Source organism: Aspergillus nidulans, chromosome VI, assembly GCF_000011425.1.
Source record: "Aspergillus nidulans FGSC A4 chromosome VI".
Lineage (NCBI taxonomy): Eukaryota > Fungi > Ascomycota > Eurotiomycetes > Eurotiales > Aspergillaceae > Aspergillus > Aspergillus nidulans.
In genome coordinates, this window is record NC_066262.1 from 3,336,674 (window position 1) to 3,348,886 (window position 12,213).

The window sequence follows — 12,213 nt, forward strand, 5'->3', positions numbered from 1 at the left end:
GGGGAAAACAGCACCCTTTACTGCTCTAATAACTAATCTCTTACACTTGGCTCATTGCTCATCCCCTCCTCCCCATGGAGGTGGATATCTCCCCCCCAGGCGGAGCCCGCCCGGAGACTCCGCGCCTGGGTGAAAACTCTGACCCCCCCTCAGGACCTACCACCCTGACTCCCCTACCCCGGAACTCCCTGAAGAGAAGGGCCTTATTCTCGCTGCAGAAGACTCCCAATTCAGCTCCTGCCCCTATACCTTATATGCTGCAAGCCCTATTAATCTGTGATCAGGTCAGCATGGTAGCAGATAACCAGCTAATCCTCCTCAATGATTGGAAACTAGCAATGACCTCTCTGGCTAAAGCTCTAGACCTAACTGTCTCCTCCCTACAAGGCTGTCCAAGAGACCTGGCACAGGGACTTGCAGCCAGATTTGTCACCCTTGCAAAGCAAGACTCCCCGCAGCAGAATTCTCATAAGCCTGTGGTTGCACCCCCACAGCCACCCAGGCAGATAGAACAGCCAAACCAACCTCCTACTCCTGAAGCTTCCAAAGGGCCTCTGAACAGGCAAACCCTGCAGCCTACTACCTGGGCATCCCTAACAGCTTCAAGAGCTGGCCAGGAGAACTAATAAACTATTACCCCTAAGCAGTATATGCAAGCCAAGCAAAGGGCACAACAAAAGCTGAGGCAGTTAAATAAGACTAACTACTGTATCTTCCTCCGCCTCCCGGCCTCCTCCAGCCTCTAGGCTAATGGACCACATGGCATCCGGGTCACCCTTGCTGGGAAGGTTCCGGACGGGATCATACAGGTGCAAGTAATATTAACTAGGTATGCAATCACTATAATAGAACAGGGCAAGGCTTTCTTACTATCAGAGAAGGCTGCAAGCCTAGCTGGGGATAGGTACTTTGAAATTCCTATAGAGTACTATCAGGTTATTATCTCCTGGATCCCAAAGCAACTCTGGTCCCTGGATAGCTGGATAGATATAGTAATTACAGATATCAGCATAGAAGCAGAGTATATTACAGGTATTAAGCTACTCATGGCCAAGCTCTTACAATACTGTAAGACGTGGTCTAACGTCGGGGTTCTCTAGCTACAACGAAGCGATGACTATCAACGATAATTATCCAATGAAGGGAGCTTGATTGGTACTGAAGAATATTGAAAGGATTGCTTGGAGATCTCTATGTACATGGCATCAGGAGGCCCTTCATATAACCTCCAGTGTGGTTAGTTCGGCATCTCCAAGCAATACCATTACAGTGACGCATTGGTGATTGCGTATACCACCACATCCCACCGCAACAATATATGGGTTGATCCCAGTACGGCTTGTTGTAATTATGCAAAGAGTCTGATTGATTGATTGAAGTATGATTCATTCTTGTGTTGTTTTGAAGCTATCGCTAATGATATCATTTATTATTCTGCCCGACGCCCAACCGCTTTCCTCTTCTGGATCAGGCAGGAGCCAGTCGATGCCGTGCCTGGGATGGGCCAGCAGATATGACGGATACGGCAACAAAGTGCCCCCGAAAGAAAAAAGCCGACCCCGGCGTCAGAAAGGATGATTTTTATTGTAATCATGAACAAGCTCCTCCGCTCCCTCTAGCTGCTCTTTCGTGAGCCACCAATCATCCTCGCTGCCGTAGCCCTTCCATCGTACAAGGTATTTGATAACTGGTTTCCGTTTACGTCCGACCAAATGGGGCTTTCGGTCGACAATGCGTTCGACCTCATATCGATCATCGTCATCCGGAAAGTTCTCATCGATCGTTGGGCCAGGCTTATCGGGCCATCGTCCGTAAGGATCCTCCATGAAAGGTTCGAGCTGTGAGATTGACACGACGGGGTGTATTTGAAGCTTCGAAGGAAAGTCCAGCTTATAGGCAACCTTACCAACGCGTTGTAGTACTTTAAAAGGTCCGGCAAACTGCTGTCCTAGCTTCCGGCTAAGGCGCTTGTTGGCGGGTATGTTATATCCTTTATGAAGCCGTAACAGGACCTTTTCGCCCTGTTCAAAATGCATAGGTTGATAATGCTTATCATATTGCTCTTTCATGCAAATGGCGGCATAGGCTAGAGCTTCCTGAGCATCCTGGCGGAGAGCAAAGGTTCAATCCGACATCCGGCGGAGCAAGTTCCAGGGTTGTCGGAGAGGTTGGCCGTACATTAATTCATGCGGTGATAACCCGGTTGAAGTCTTTTTTGAGCTGTTTAATGCTGCTTGGATAGGCAGCAGTAGACGCTCCCAACAGCCCTGCAACTTCGGTTCCAGTACGAGCTGATGGCGCATCAGTCTCGACCACCTGAATTGATCGCTCTGTCTGACCATCTGTTTGGGGATGCCATGCAGTGGAATAGAGCCATAAGACCCCTAGAGCTTGAAACATCCCTCTCCATAACCCAGCAACAAACCGGGGATCCTGATCAGAGATGATTCGGATTGGTAAGCCCCAATCGGCGGTCTGCATAAATAATATCAGTTCCTCTCCCCATTGTGCAGCATCCCATCTCGACGAGCCCGGTACTAAGCCTATTTGTTTGGAGAATTTGTCGACAACTACTAAGATCTGGTCATTTCCCTTGTTGGTAGTTGGCAAGCTCACCATAAAGTCCATGGTAAGTATCTGGTAGAGACTATCCGGCGTACGGATTGGGTTGAGGCATCCATAAGGCTTGTGATGGGGGATTGATGATAATCGGCATGGGCACGTCTGTATATATTTTCGGAGTTGTCGTACACCTTTATAAAGTGCTAAGCCCTGCATTTTGGCGATCGCCGTGTCGAGCCTGCAATGCCCCTGGTTGTCATGAATCATCTGGAAGACTTCTTGGTTCAAGCCTCTTGGTATAACAAGCCATGACTCGCCGGAGTCCTTTAGGAGAAACAGAAGGCCGTTGTCAAGCTTGTAAGGCATATCATGAGGCCTTTGGGATCCTTGTTGAAGTTTGGTATCACGAAGAACCCGGCATATGGCTGAACAACGCGTGTCGTTTCGATATTCCTGCTTAATACGTTTCATAAAGTCAGGGTTAAGATGCACCTCAGAGATTCCAAGCCAACAATGGGATATAGGGGCAAATAAACAATGCTCCAAGAGCTCATCAAGATCCATGTCTCCTTCTTTCGGCTTGCCATTTTCATGTGGTAGGCGAGAAAGGCCGTCCGCAACGAGATTCGTGTTTCCTGGACGATGATGGATCCGAAGGTTGAACTGTTGTAGGTATTGCGAAGCTCGGATTAGGCAAAGGTTAAGATGTTCTGTGGCTACGGAATCTAATGATGTCTGTCAAGATATATTTGCCGTTGCGGAATGGTCGCTGTATATAATAACAGGCATATTCTTTGGAGCCGCTTCTATCATGTGGCGTATTTTCCGTACAACCCAAACCAAGCATGATGTTTCCATTTCGGTAGGCCAATATCGTGACTCTGCTGATGTGAGGCCTCGGCTAAGGAAACATACCGGCTGTATGACGGTTTGTACTGGCGGTTTGGTCAGGTCTGCATGAGCATAGTCTGGTTTGATGTGGTAGACCATGGCCCCATGTCCATCTGCCGAAGCATCGAGGTCCACATAGAGCTGTTGATTTGGGTCATGATGTGTCAGGAATCGGGGACAGGCGAACTCTGCTTGCAGTTTCTGATAGGCTGCTAATTCCTGGTATGTTGGCTTAGAGAGCTTTGCCTTGACAGACCAATCCTTGCAGTCCTTGCCACCTTTAGGGGCGCCTTTTAAAAGTCGTGTTTTCCGGTTACAAAGGGGCGCAACTATTGATGCATATTTTGGGATGTAATGCCGAAGGTATCCAGTCATACCAAGGTAGGATTCTAATTGGCGTAATGTCTCTGGAAATCGAAGGCGCTGAATGGCCGCGATCTTCTCTTTATCCGTAGTTAAGCCAAAGGCGTCAACATGCTGACCGAGCAGTTGTACGGACGGGTATCCAATAAAGCTCTTCTTGGGATCCAGGGATAGGTTTAGAGATTGCAGGCGGGCAAAAACCTGATGCAGATGAGAAAGGTGTTCGTCAAAGGTTGCCGAAGCTATAACTATATCGTCGATATAACATCTGCAGAAATCAGCAAATTCATGTAGTGTAAGGTCCATTTGACGTTGTACGAAGGCCACCGAATTAACATAGCCCATGATAGCCACATTGAATACCTCTTGACCTCGATGGCTTATAACTGCCAATCTTCGTCGGTGTTCTGGCTGTACGGGCCATTGGTGGAAGCATTGTTTTGCATCGACAACTGTAATATAGCGTTTTCCTCGAAGCATATTCAGGATCTCTTCTTGGGACGGAACTGGATACAGGTCGGGCTCTGATATCGAGTTGAGATGCCGGATGTCGACAACAACTCGACCCTTCATAACTGGCTTGCCATCCTTGATGATCTTTCTCCAGACCACGAAAACCGGGTATGCACTTGGGGTATGTCCATCGGCCCATGAGACCTTTCCTTCCTCATGTAATTGGTCCAGTGTCGTATCCACCAGATCCCTATCCTTTTTCCCTAATCCACTGGGGGCGAAGATATGAAGAGCAGCGCTTCGCTCGTTGTTAGGGAAGTCTTGGCAAACAGGTCTTGCATTGCCTTGGTTTTTTGGTTGAGCATCTCTTTGCACTTTTAGTTACTAACAAGGCTGAGAAATTTACAGGATATAGATAAGGTACTTAATTCTAACTGGGAAATATCTTAGAGCTTTCCAGCATCAGTTCAGGCTGTGGTGCTGAGCCAAAGTTTGCAAGTCAAGGTCTACAGTTTTGATAGGGGACCAGTTGTATACACTATCCTGATTATAGATATAGGATAAGAAAAGCAAATAATGCAGGATTCTGGTAAGATCTGGCCAGAAATCTGACTTTTACTCTGATTCCCCTGAATCAGCACCTTGTTGGTGATAATGGACCCCTTTATCTTTGTAAAAGTCCCTGAACTAGGGTTTATTGTCTGCTGTCAATGCCAGCATGGTATATATATCAAGGAGGCTGAGGCCTATCTCTGCAAGAAATATTGCCTCTCAAGCTTGATAATTCAGCCTATCATCCAGACTATCTGACAATGGTATAATGTCTATCTTGATGCCACTACCATCTATATCCCCTGTGAGCTTGATCACCCAGTTCCTATAATCCCTGTATACACTAATAGTATGCAGTACTAGCAAGATCTATCATGCCTGTATATTAGCAGCTGTCTCAAGACTATGTAAAAGTACTGGTACCAGGCCCATGGCTGGACACAGCACCCACACCAAGGCCATGTTACTACTGATGTCAAAGTACAGGGTTTATAAGAGGTTTAGCAGTCATATTACATTGTTGCCTGGCAGCAGGTATTCCCCACACGCAAGAACTTGCACCTTGTGCACATCCAATCATGCGACCCCGAGCCCGACGAGCCCTGACCCCCGTCAACTGATTACGAGCAGATCGCTGCCAAGATCAAAGCGCGTGCGACCAACAACAAGTAGCAGGCAGCCTGCCAGACGGCCGAGAGTAACATGCTGCATAATGCAAACCCATGGCTGCGCATGACCTGATAGGCATGATACCTTGCCAATGTGTACTTCCAAGACCTTCTCAACGTCGTCACGCCCCCTGACTGTGATGAGAACGACGCCACCCTGCATAAACAAGGAGATCCTGTCAGCCAGGCGATGTAGTATATATGGGATGCCATGGGGCAGCTGGCTTGGTATAGTCAGTATACAGTGCAATACTGTAGGAACAGCATTCGCATGATGGCCGCGAGCATAGTACCTAACCAGATCCCACACCGTCCGCTGCAGGCATATATAGATGAGACAAGTATTACAAAGCATACACAGCTGTAGTAGCAGATCCTGCTGTTTCTTATTTACATGCAGACTAAGTAGCTGTGGCAATAAAAAAAGCCAAGCTATGTCATGACCACACAATAGTAGTAGACCTGGCAGCAACTGTGGCAGCTTGCCTGCAGATCTGATAAGGCAGGCAGGTTGCTGGCATTATACCAGAGCCCTGATCTGATCTTGGATACTAATTAACTTAAGGTGTTTATGATGACCCTGTTGGAGACAGCCTGCCTCAATTTCTGCATCAAGCTGCTCAACCAGAAGACCAAGGTACACAAGTACAAGAGCCTGTTAGTATATATAATGGCAGTCCTCGGTCGCGGCAAGCAGGGCTGGCGCGACGCCGACAGCTATCTACTAATCCTCTCATGCGTGCTGAAGGTGGCGCGCTTTCTTGTTGTGTAGAAGGTATTGTGGCTTGACCCCCAGTACTGGGATATTATCTAGATATAGGCAGCAGCTGCTGAGCAGGGCTTGTAGGTAGGTAAGGCAGCAGACCAGGAGCTGGCATGGCTGTTTAATGACAAAGGGTATGCCAAGGCCTTGTCCCTGTCAAGTCTGTCAAGCCCAGAGACCATATCTACATCCCAAGGCCGCATAATTAGCTGTATTTGATCATGGTTGTTTCAGGCTGGTGTTGACTGGATGGTGCAGCAATTTATGGTCTATGGCCAGCATAGCCCTGTCAAAGTGCTGCTTGACTGGCACATATATAGGCTGAAGATGCACTACAACACCACAGTACCAGGGTATATGACATAGATGGGCCAGGAGTGGCTGCTGTACAAGCAGATGGACTTTACTATAGGCCAGTTTTATAGTTTTGTACATAGCATGGTTGCAGCTGCGCGAGAGCTGATGGCAGGCCTGCTGTGCCAGCCTGATTACCAGTAATAGCCAGCCATCCTATAGGATCACCTATTTAATAATCTAACTAAAGGTATTGCAGGCTAGAGCTTCCTGCAGGATGCTTGTATACTATAGCCTGTAGCAGGGAAGATATAGCTAGTTAACTAGATCAGTACTGAACTGGCTGTTGCTTGAGCCTTTATTACCTAGGGTGCTGTTAGTACAAACAAGGTACAGAAGTACTTTCAGCAGGTTGTATAATTTAAAGAGAAGCTGGCAGTGGCCATGCACCTTACTAGCAGGGTGCCAGTATACATGCCTGAGCTGCTGAGCATCTAGTATATTAATACTAATAACAACTGGCGTCGCAATATCTTTATTAAGGATGGCCTTGTCGTGTTCGTGACGGCATACTATAAGGGGTTTTATACAAGCAATGATGTCAAGATCATCTACTGGTACCTGCCTTGCAAAGTAGGCGAGCTTGTTGTATAGTACTTGTGGCTGGTGCTGCTATTTGTGCACTAGCTTGTAGTAACATGGTACTAGGTAATGTTCAGCAGTACCAGCTAGGGCAGTGATACCAGCAAGCTGACAATATACTATAGCCTGTATCTATAGGGGCTGGATGTCAGCATAGGTTGCAAATAATCCAGCAAGTGCCTGTGCAAGGTGCTGAAGCAGGAGAGTAAGACTAATATTAGTACCTAGTATCTGCTAAACATTACTAATTATTATAATATTACTATTGGCATTAGCTGTTAATTCCTGTGTATATTAAGTATGTTCCTGAACAATATCCAGGCCAAGTACAAGCAGGTAATAGCTGCCCTGGAGGCAGACAAGGACCTTGATAAGATAGGTAATATTACAGATAAGCAGGCAGGGTACTTACCCTATATAGCAGTGATAATATATAGGTGTGAGAGCAGTGAGCTTGCTGGCAGCACAACAATGTGCTGGCTATAATTTTAAGTATCAAGCACAGACTAGCATTGCTTTCTGGGGTTTCCAGACCTGCTACTAGTCAATACAGTGCTGGGCAAGCACACCAACCTATAGAAGGAGTAGGCTATTAACTATCAGGAGCAACAGCAATAGTAGCTGGCCTAGATAGACATAGTATAGGTATTACAGTACATGACAGGACAGCCTGCACTGTAGTTGCACAGGGTGCAGGCACTAGTACTGAAGGTAATCCAGGACAGTACTAGTCCTGTAGTTGTAATTATGCCTACAGGTAATAGCAAGAGTATGCTGTTCATATTGCCTGTATATACAGCCCCAGGGGGATGCATGATCATGGTAGTACCCCTGCTATTGCTGTGCGCAGACCTGATGATATACTATCAGGCCCTGGGCATCTTGTATATATTATGGGAGAGCCGCCAGCCCCCTGATAAGGCAGTGATTGTGCTTATAATACCTGAGTCAACCAAGAACCTGGATTTCTATATATTCCTAAACTGCCAACAGCAGATACAACAGCTCAACCAGATTATTATCAACAAGTACCATGTCATCCTTAATAATTAGAAGGATTTCTGGCCAGCAATGGCGTGCCTCAGGTATCTTGTCAGTACCCAGATACAGCTGGTGTTTTTGACAGCAATATTACCCCCAACAGAGGAAGCATAGTTCCTGCGACGCATTAAGCATGAACATAGCAAGGTTGGTATCCATCGCGCGCGGACAAGTCGGCACAATGTTGTGTATTGCGTGGTTCAGCTGTTGCTGCCCTGAGGTGTTCCTTGTGAGCTATACCAGTAGTTGACACAGCCTAATATATAGGGATTTATCCAGCAGCACATCCAGCAGGCTGGTGATGGCCAGGTAATTGTATATACTAATATCAAGAGCTAGGTTAATACTATCAGCCGCGAGCTGGGCTGCAAGGCATATTATAGTACTATTCTAGACTAGACAGGCATGATACAATAGTTCCAGAGCAGCCAGACCTATATTATTGCCATAACAAGTACCTTGGGCATGGGCATTAATATCCCTAATATCTAGTATATAATCTATCTAGGTCAGCTATAGATACTGCTTAACTATAGCCAGGAGAGTAGACATGCAGGGTATGATGGCTTGGCAAGCAAGGCCATTATTATATACCCCCAGGGCTGGGACAACCTTGATCTGTGGGTTAACCAGGTATTAGATACCAAGTTCGAGCGTGTGCAGGTGTACATAGAGGTTGTCAAGGGGGTGGGGTGTTGTTAGTATGTCCTTGACCAGTACCTGGACAGGACAGTCAATAGATATACATGCCAGCAGTACCAGGATCAGGATCCTGACAAGCTGCTGTGCAATGCCTGCTGGCTGGATAGGCAGGATAAGTAAACCCTGATACTATTATTATCACTATTGCCAGCAGCATCAGCAGCAGAATGCAACATTAATATAAGTAACCAGCCTAATAATCCCCCCAATACACAAAATAGGCCTGTTCTGCTTAATTGTTGATCTTGATCCATGTCTAAAACCTTAGCTGTATTAATCCTGTCCTAAGTACTGTGATCTGCAGCAGTAGTATCCTTATTCAAGGCACTGGTACCTCCTGCAGCTGTTTTGACAGTCCTAGCAGATAGCATAATACTAGTATAATACCAGCATACTGCTATCTGGCAGCAGATGGCTACTATACAGTAGGGCTTGGATCACAAGTTCCTTGAGTAAGAGGCCCAGTAATAGCTGTACTAATACTATATCTATATAGTAGCTAGGCATAACAGCAACCACAAGCTATATAACTGCTGTTATCCTGACAGCTAGACTGCCAAATAGTAGATAGTATAGCTGTAATCCTAGATTAACTATACACTGTTCTGCTGTTGTTTCTGGTATAGGATGCTATAGTTAGTCTGCTAGGGCTGGCAGGCCAGGCAGGAGTATCTATAGTACAGGGTGCTGATCTTGACTATTGCAGGGATACTATACAGGCCTCATGGGGCTCAGGTATAGTCTACCTGGTAGTACTATTTGGCCAGATAGATAGTCAGGCAGTAGATAGTATACATGCAGAAGGCACAGCACCAGGTCAACACCTATATAGTAGATATACAGGAGGTCACCTTGGTGGCGGCCTTCCTTGGGCAGGCAATAGCTAATAGATAGGGTATAGAGATATAGGCTATATTCTGCTAGTTATAGCAGGTTTATTAGGAGTACAAAGCAGCATAATCTGACAGCAATATATTAAGAATTAGTTATATAGAGAGTCATAGCAGATTTGTTGCTTTATTATATGTGTAGGCAGATAGCAGAATAGAATTATAGGTAAGAGGAATATAGACTGAGCTTGCAAGTACAGGCTGCCAGCTAAACTATAAGAGCTAATTAATACTATACACAGTGCCAGTAATGTATTGGCTACATATCCAGGTCACGCAAACCTGGTCAGACAAACTCAAGCCAGCTTGGTCTTGTACAAGCCAGTTGTTAGTATAAATAGTATTATAACTAATAGATAGTACCAGGCTTGATACAGGCATTGCACTGTATAATCTATATTATGCTACTAGACAGTCAGCTCAGGCTGTGCTGTGCCTTAAAGCTTGGCTATATCTACAGTATTAATATCAGTATTATACCAGCAGTATAATAGTGTCAAGCCAGTACTTAGGAGATATATATACTATAAGTAGGCAAGGATTATAGTTAACTATATTATTATTGCATAACTATATAGGAGTATCATCAATTATTACAAATAACTACCCAGGGTGCTATAAAGAAATGAAATCTATATTATATTTACCCAAGCACAGTGTCATGACCTTACTTATTATTATTATTACTGTCTCTGTTATTGTTATTATTATTATTATTATTATTATCCTCCTCTATATTGTGGTTGTTATTATTATCCTCCTCTAGGAAGTCAAGATTATTATCAGTACTGGCAGCCAGGGTATTATTAAACTTATCCAGGCCTACCAGTATCTCAGATACTGGGACTAGAGCAAAGTTCTTGAGCAAGCAGATCTTATTCTGCAGCTGAAAGGTGTAGTATAGTACTGACAGCTATACCTGGCACTAGAACTGGTATATTTTAAGTACAGTGCCAGTATTATATCTACTCCCTGTAATAACCCTTGCCTTCTATTTATTAGCCTTCTGCAGCTCAGTATTGATGTTGAAACAGAACTCAAGGGTTTAATAGGCGGCCTCCTTTGTCCAGGGCATCTGTACCAGGGACAAAGCCTGTTGGACCAGGCTTGTAGGGAGGGGAATATACTTTTTATTCCCTTCAGTATACTGAGTACAATACTTTGCCCGGCAATGCTTCAGTACACAGACAGCCAGACTAACCACCTTGCCAGTAGCTGTGTCAAGGACAAAGAGGTTTTTTGCACAGCGGATGCAGGGGCAATTAGCAATAATAGGGTTGGGGTCTTGGACTTAGGCTGTAGCCTGGATAGCCTTCTAGGTCTGGTCAGTATATATGCCAGTATATAGGCTGAGTACTTACCTTCCTTGTCAGGTATTTATTTGTACAGGTGTGTTTCTGGCGTGTTGACAGGGCTGTGATATTGTTATCCTTGCTTGCAACAAGAGATTAGGCATAATACTTTCTTCAAGTATTATTGACAATAATAGACACAGGCTTGCTGATGGGGTGGAGGCTAATGTCTATGATTAGGGAGCTGGGTTTATCACTGTTACTGATAGTATTGATATGCTGGTCATCTACATTGTAATTATTAGTAGTCTTAATAATAGGCTTCTGCTGATTCTGGTCACTATTGCTGTTGTGGTTACTGTCTGTGTTGCTGTCCGCGTCCTGGCTGTTGTTGCTGTTGGTGTCATTGTTGTTGTTGTTGTTGTTGTTGTTGTTGTTGTTGTTGTTGTTGTTGTTGTTGTTGTTGTTGTTGTTGTGGGAGTTGTTGGTGTCTGCTGCGGGCTTTGCGATCACAAGCTTATCTATACTGTCCAAGGGAGCAGGGCACTGAGGCAGAGCTATTATCAGGCTGGCCTGTAGTACATACTCCTGCTCCTGTTGCTGATTATGGTAGTGTCTCCTCTTTGACTTTGCATTGATGATGGTCAGTGTCAGGCGTGGGGGGGCTCAGGGGGCTTGTGAGGTCAGTTGAGCGGCGGTGAATCAGGGTCTGGGGGGCAGAGGTAGCCATTTCAGTGCAACAAGGTTGGTGGGAGGATAAAGGCAATGGTTGGAGAGGTGATTGAGCAGTCAAAAGGGAGGATAGTGCAAGGTAGATGATCAGAGAAGATTGAGCAAGTAGTGCAGTTAATAGGAGCCTGTGATACAAGCAAGCAATAACAGCAATAGAACAAGTAATATATAAGATAAGAGTAATAGGCAGAGGGAATAAGTAACACAGCAAGAGAGAAGAGCAAGAGGAAAAGAAAAGAGCAAGTATAAAGGGAGATTGTGCAATATATGTTATAGTAAATCAAGCAAGCTGTATTATGATATAATATTAAAGCCATGCCATAGTAATACCCATATCCCCAGCAACAGTATTGTAATAAGCTTATTTA

The 12,213-nt window shown here is 45.3% G+C and overlaps 2 protein-coding genes and 1 pseudogene across 3 annotated transcripts, besides 1 other annotated feature; 1 reads left to right on the forward strand and 2 right to left on the reverse strand.

Moving 5' to 3' along the window:
• Nucleotides 1-12,213: part of a sequence feature (contig 1.44 1..17771(-1)) that runs on past the window's edge.
• Nucleotides 1,566-4,389, reverse strand: ANIA_02616 (uncharacterized protein; the record flags this gene model as incomplete). Its single annotated transcript, XM_655128.2, has 4 exons — nucleotides 1,566-2,021; nucleotides 2,200-3,225; nucleotides 3,478-3,743; nucleotides 3,831-4,389. 4 exons carry the CDS (start codon nucleotides 4,387-4,389, stop codon nucleotides 1,566-1,568), a joined length of 2,307 nt encoding a protein of 768 aa, XP_660220.2.
• On the forward strand, nucleotides 5,701-9,753 carry ANIA_10328 (annotated as a pseudogene). The gene has a single exon. A coding segment is annotated over exon 1 (4,053 nt).
• Nucleotides 11,517-11,748, reverse strand: ANIA_11353 (uncharacterized protein; the record flags this gene model as incomplete). Its single annotated transcript, XM_050612692.1, has 2 exons — nucleotides 11,517-11,614; nucleotides 11,700-11,748. 2 exons carry the CDS (start codon nucleotides 11,746-11,748, stop codon nucleotides 11,517-11,519), a joined length of 147 nt encoding a protein of 48 aa, XP_050468583.1.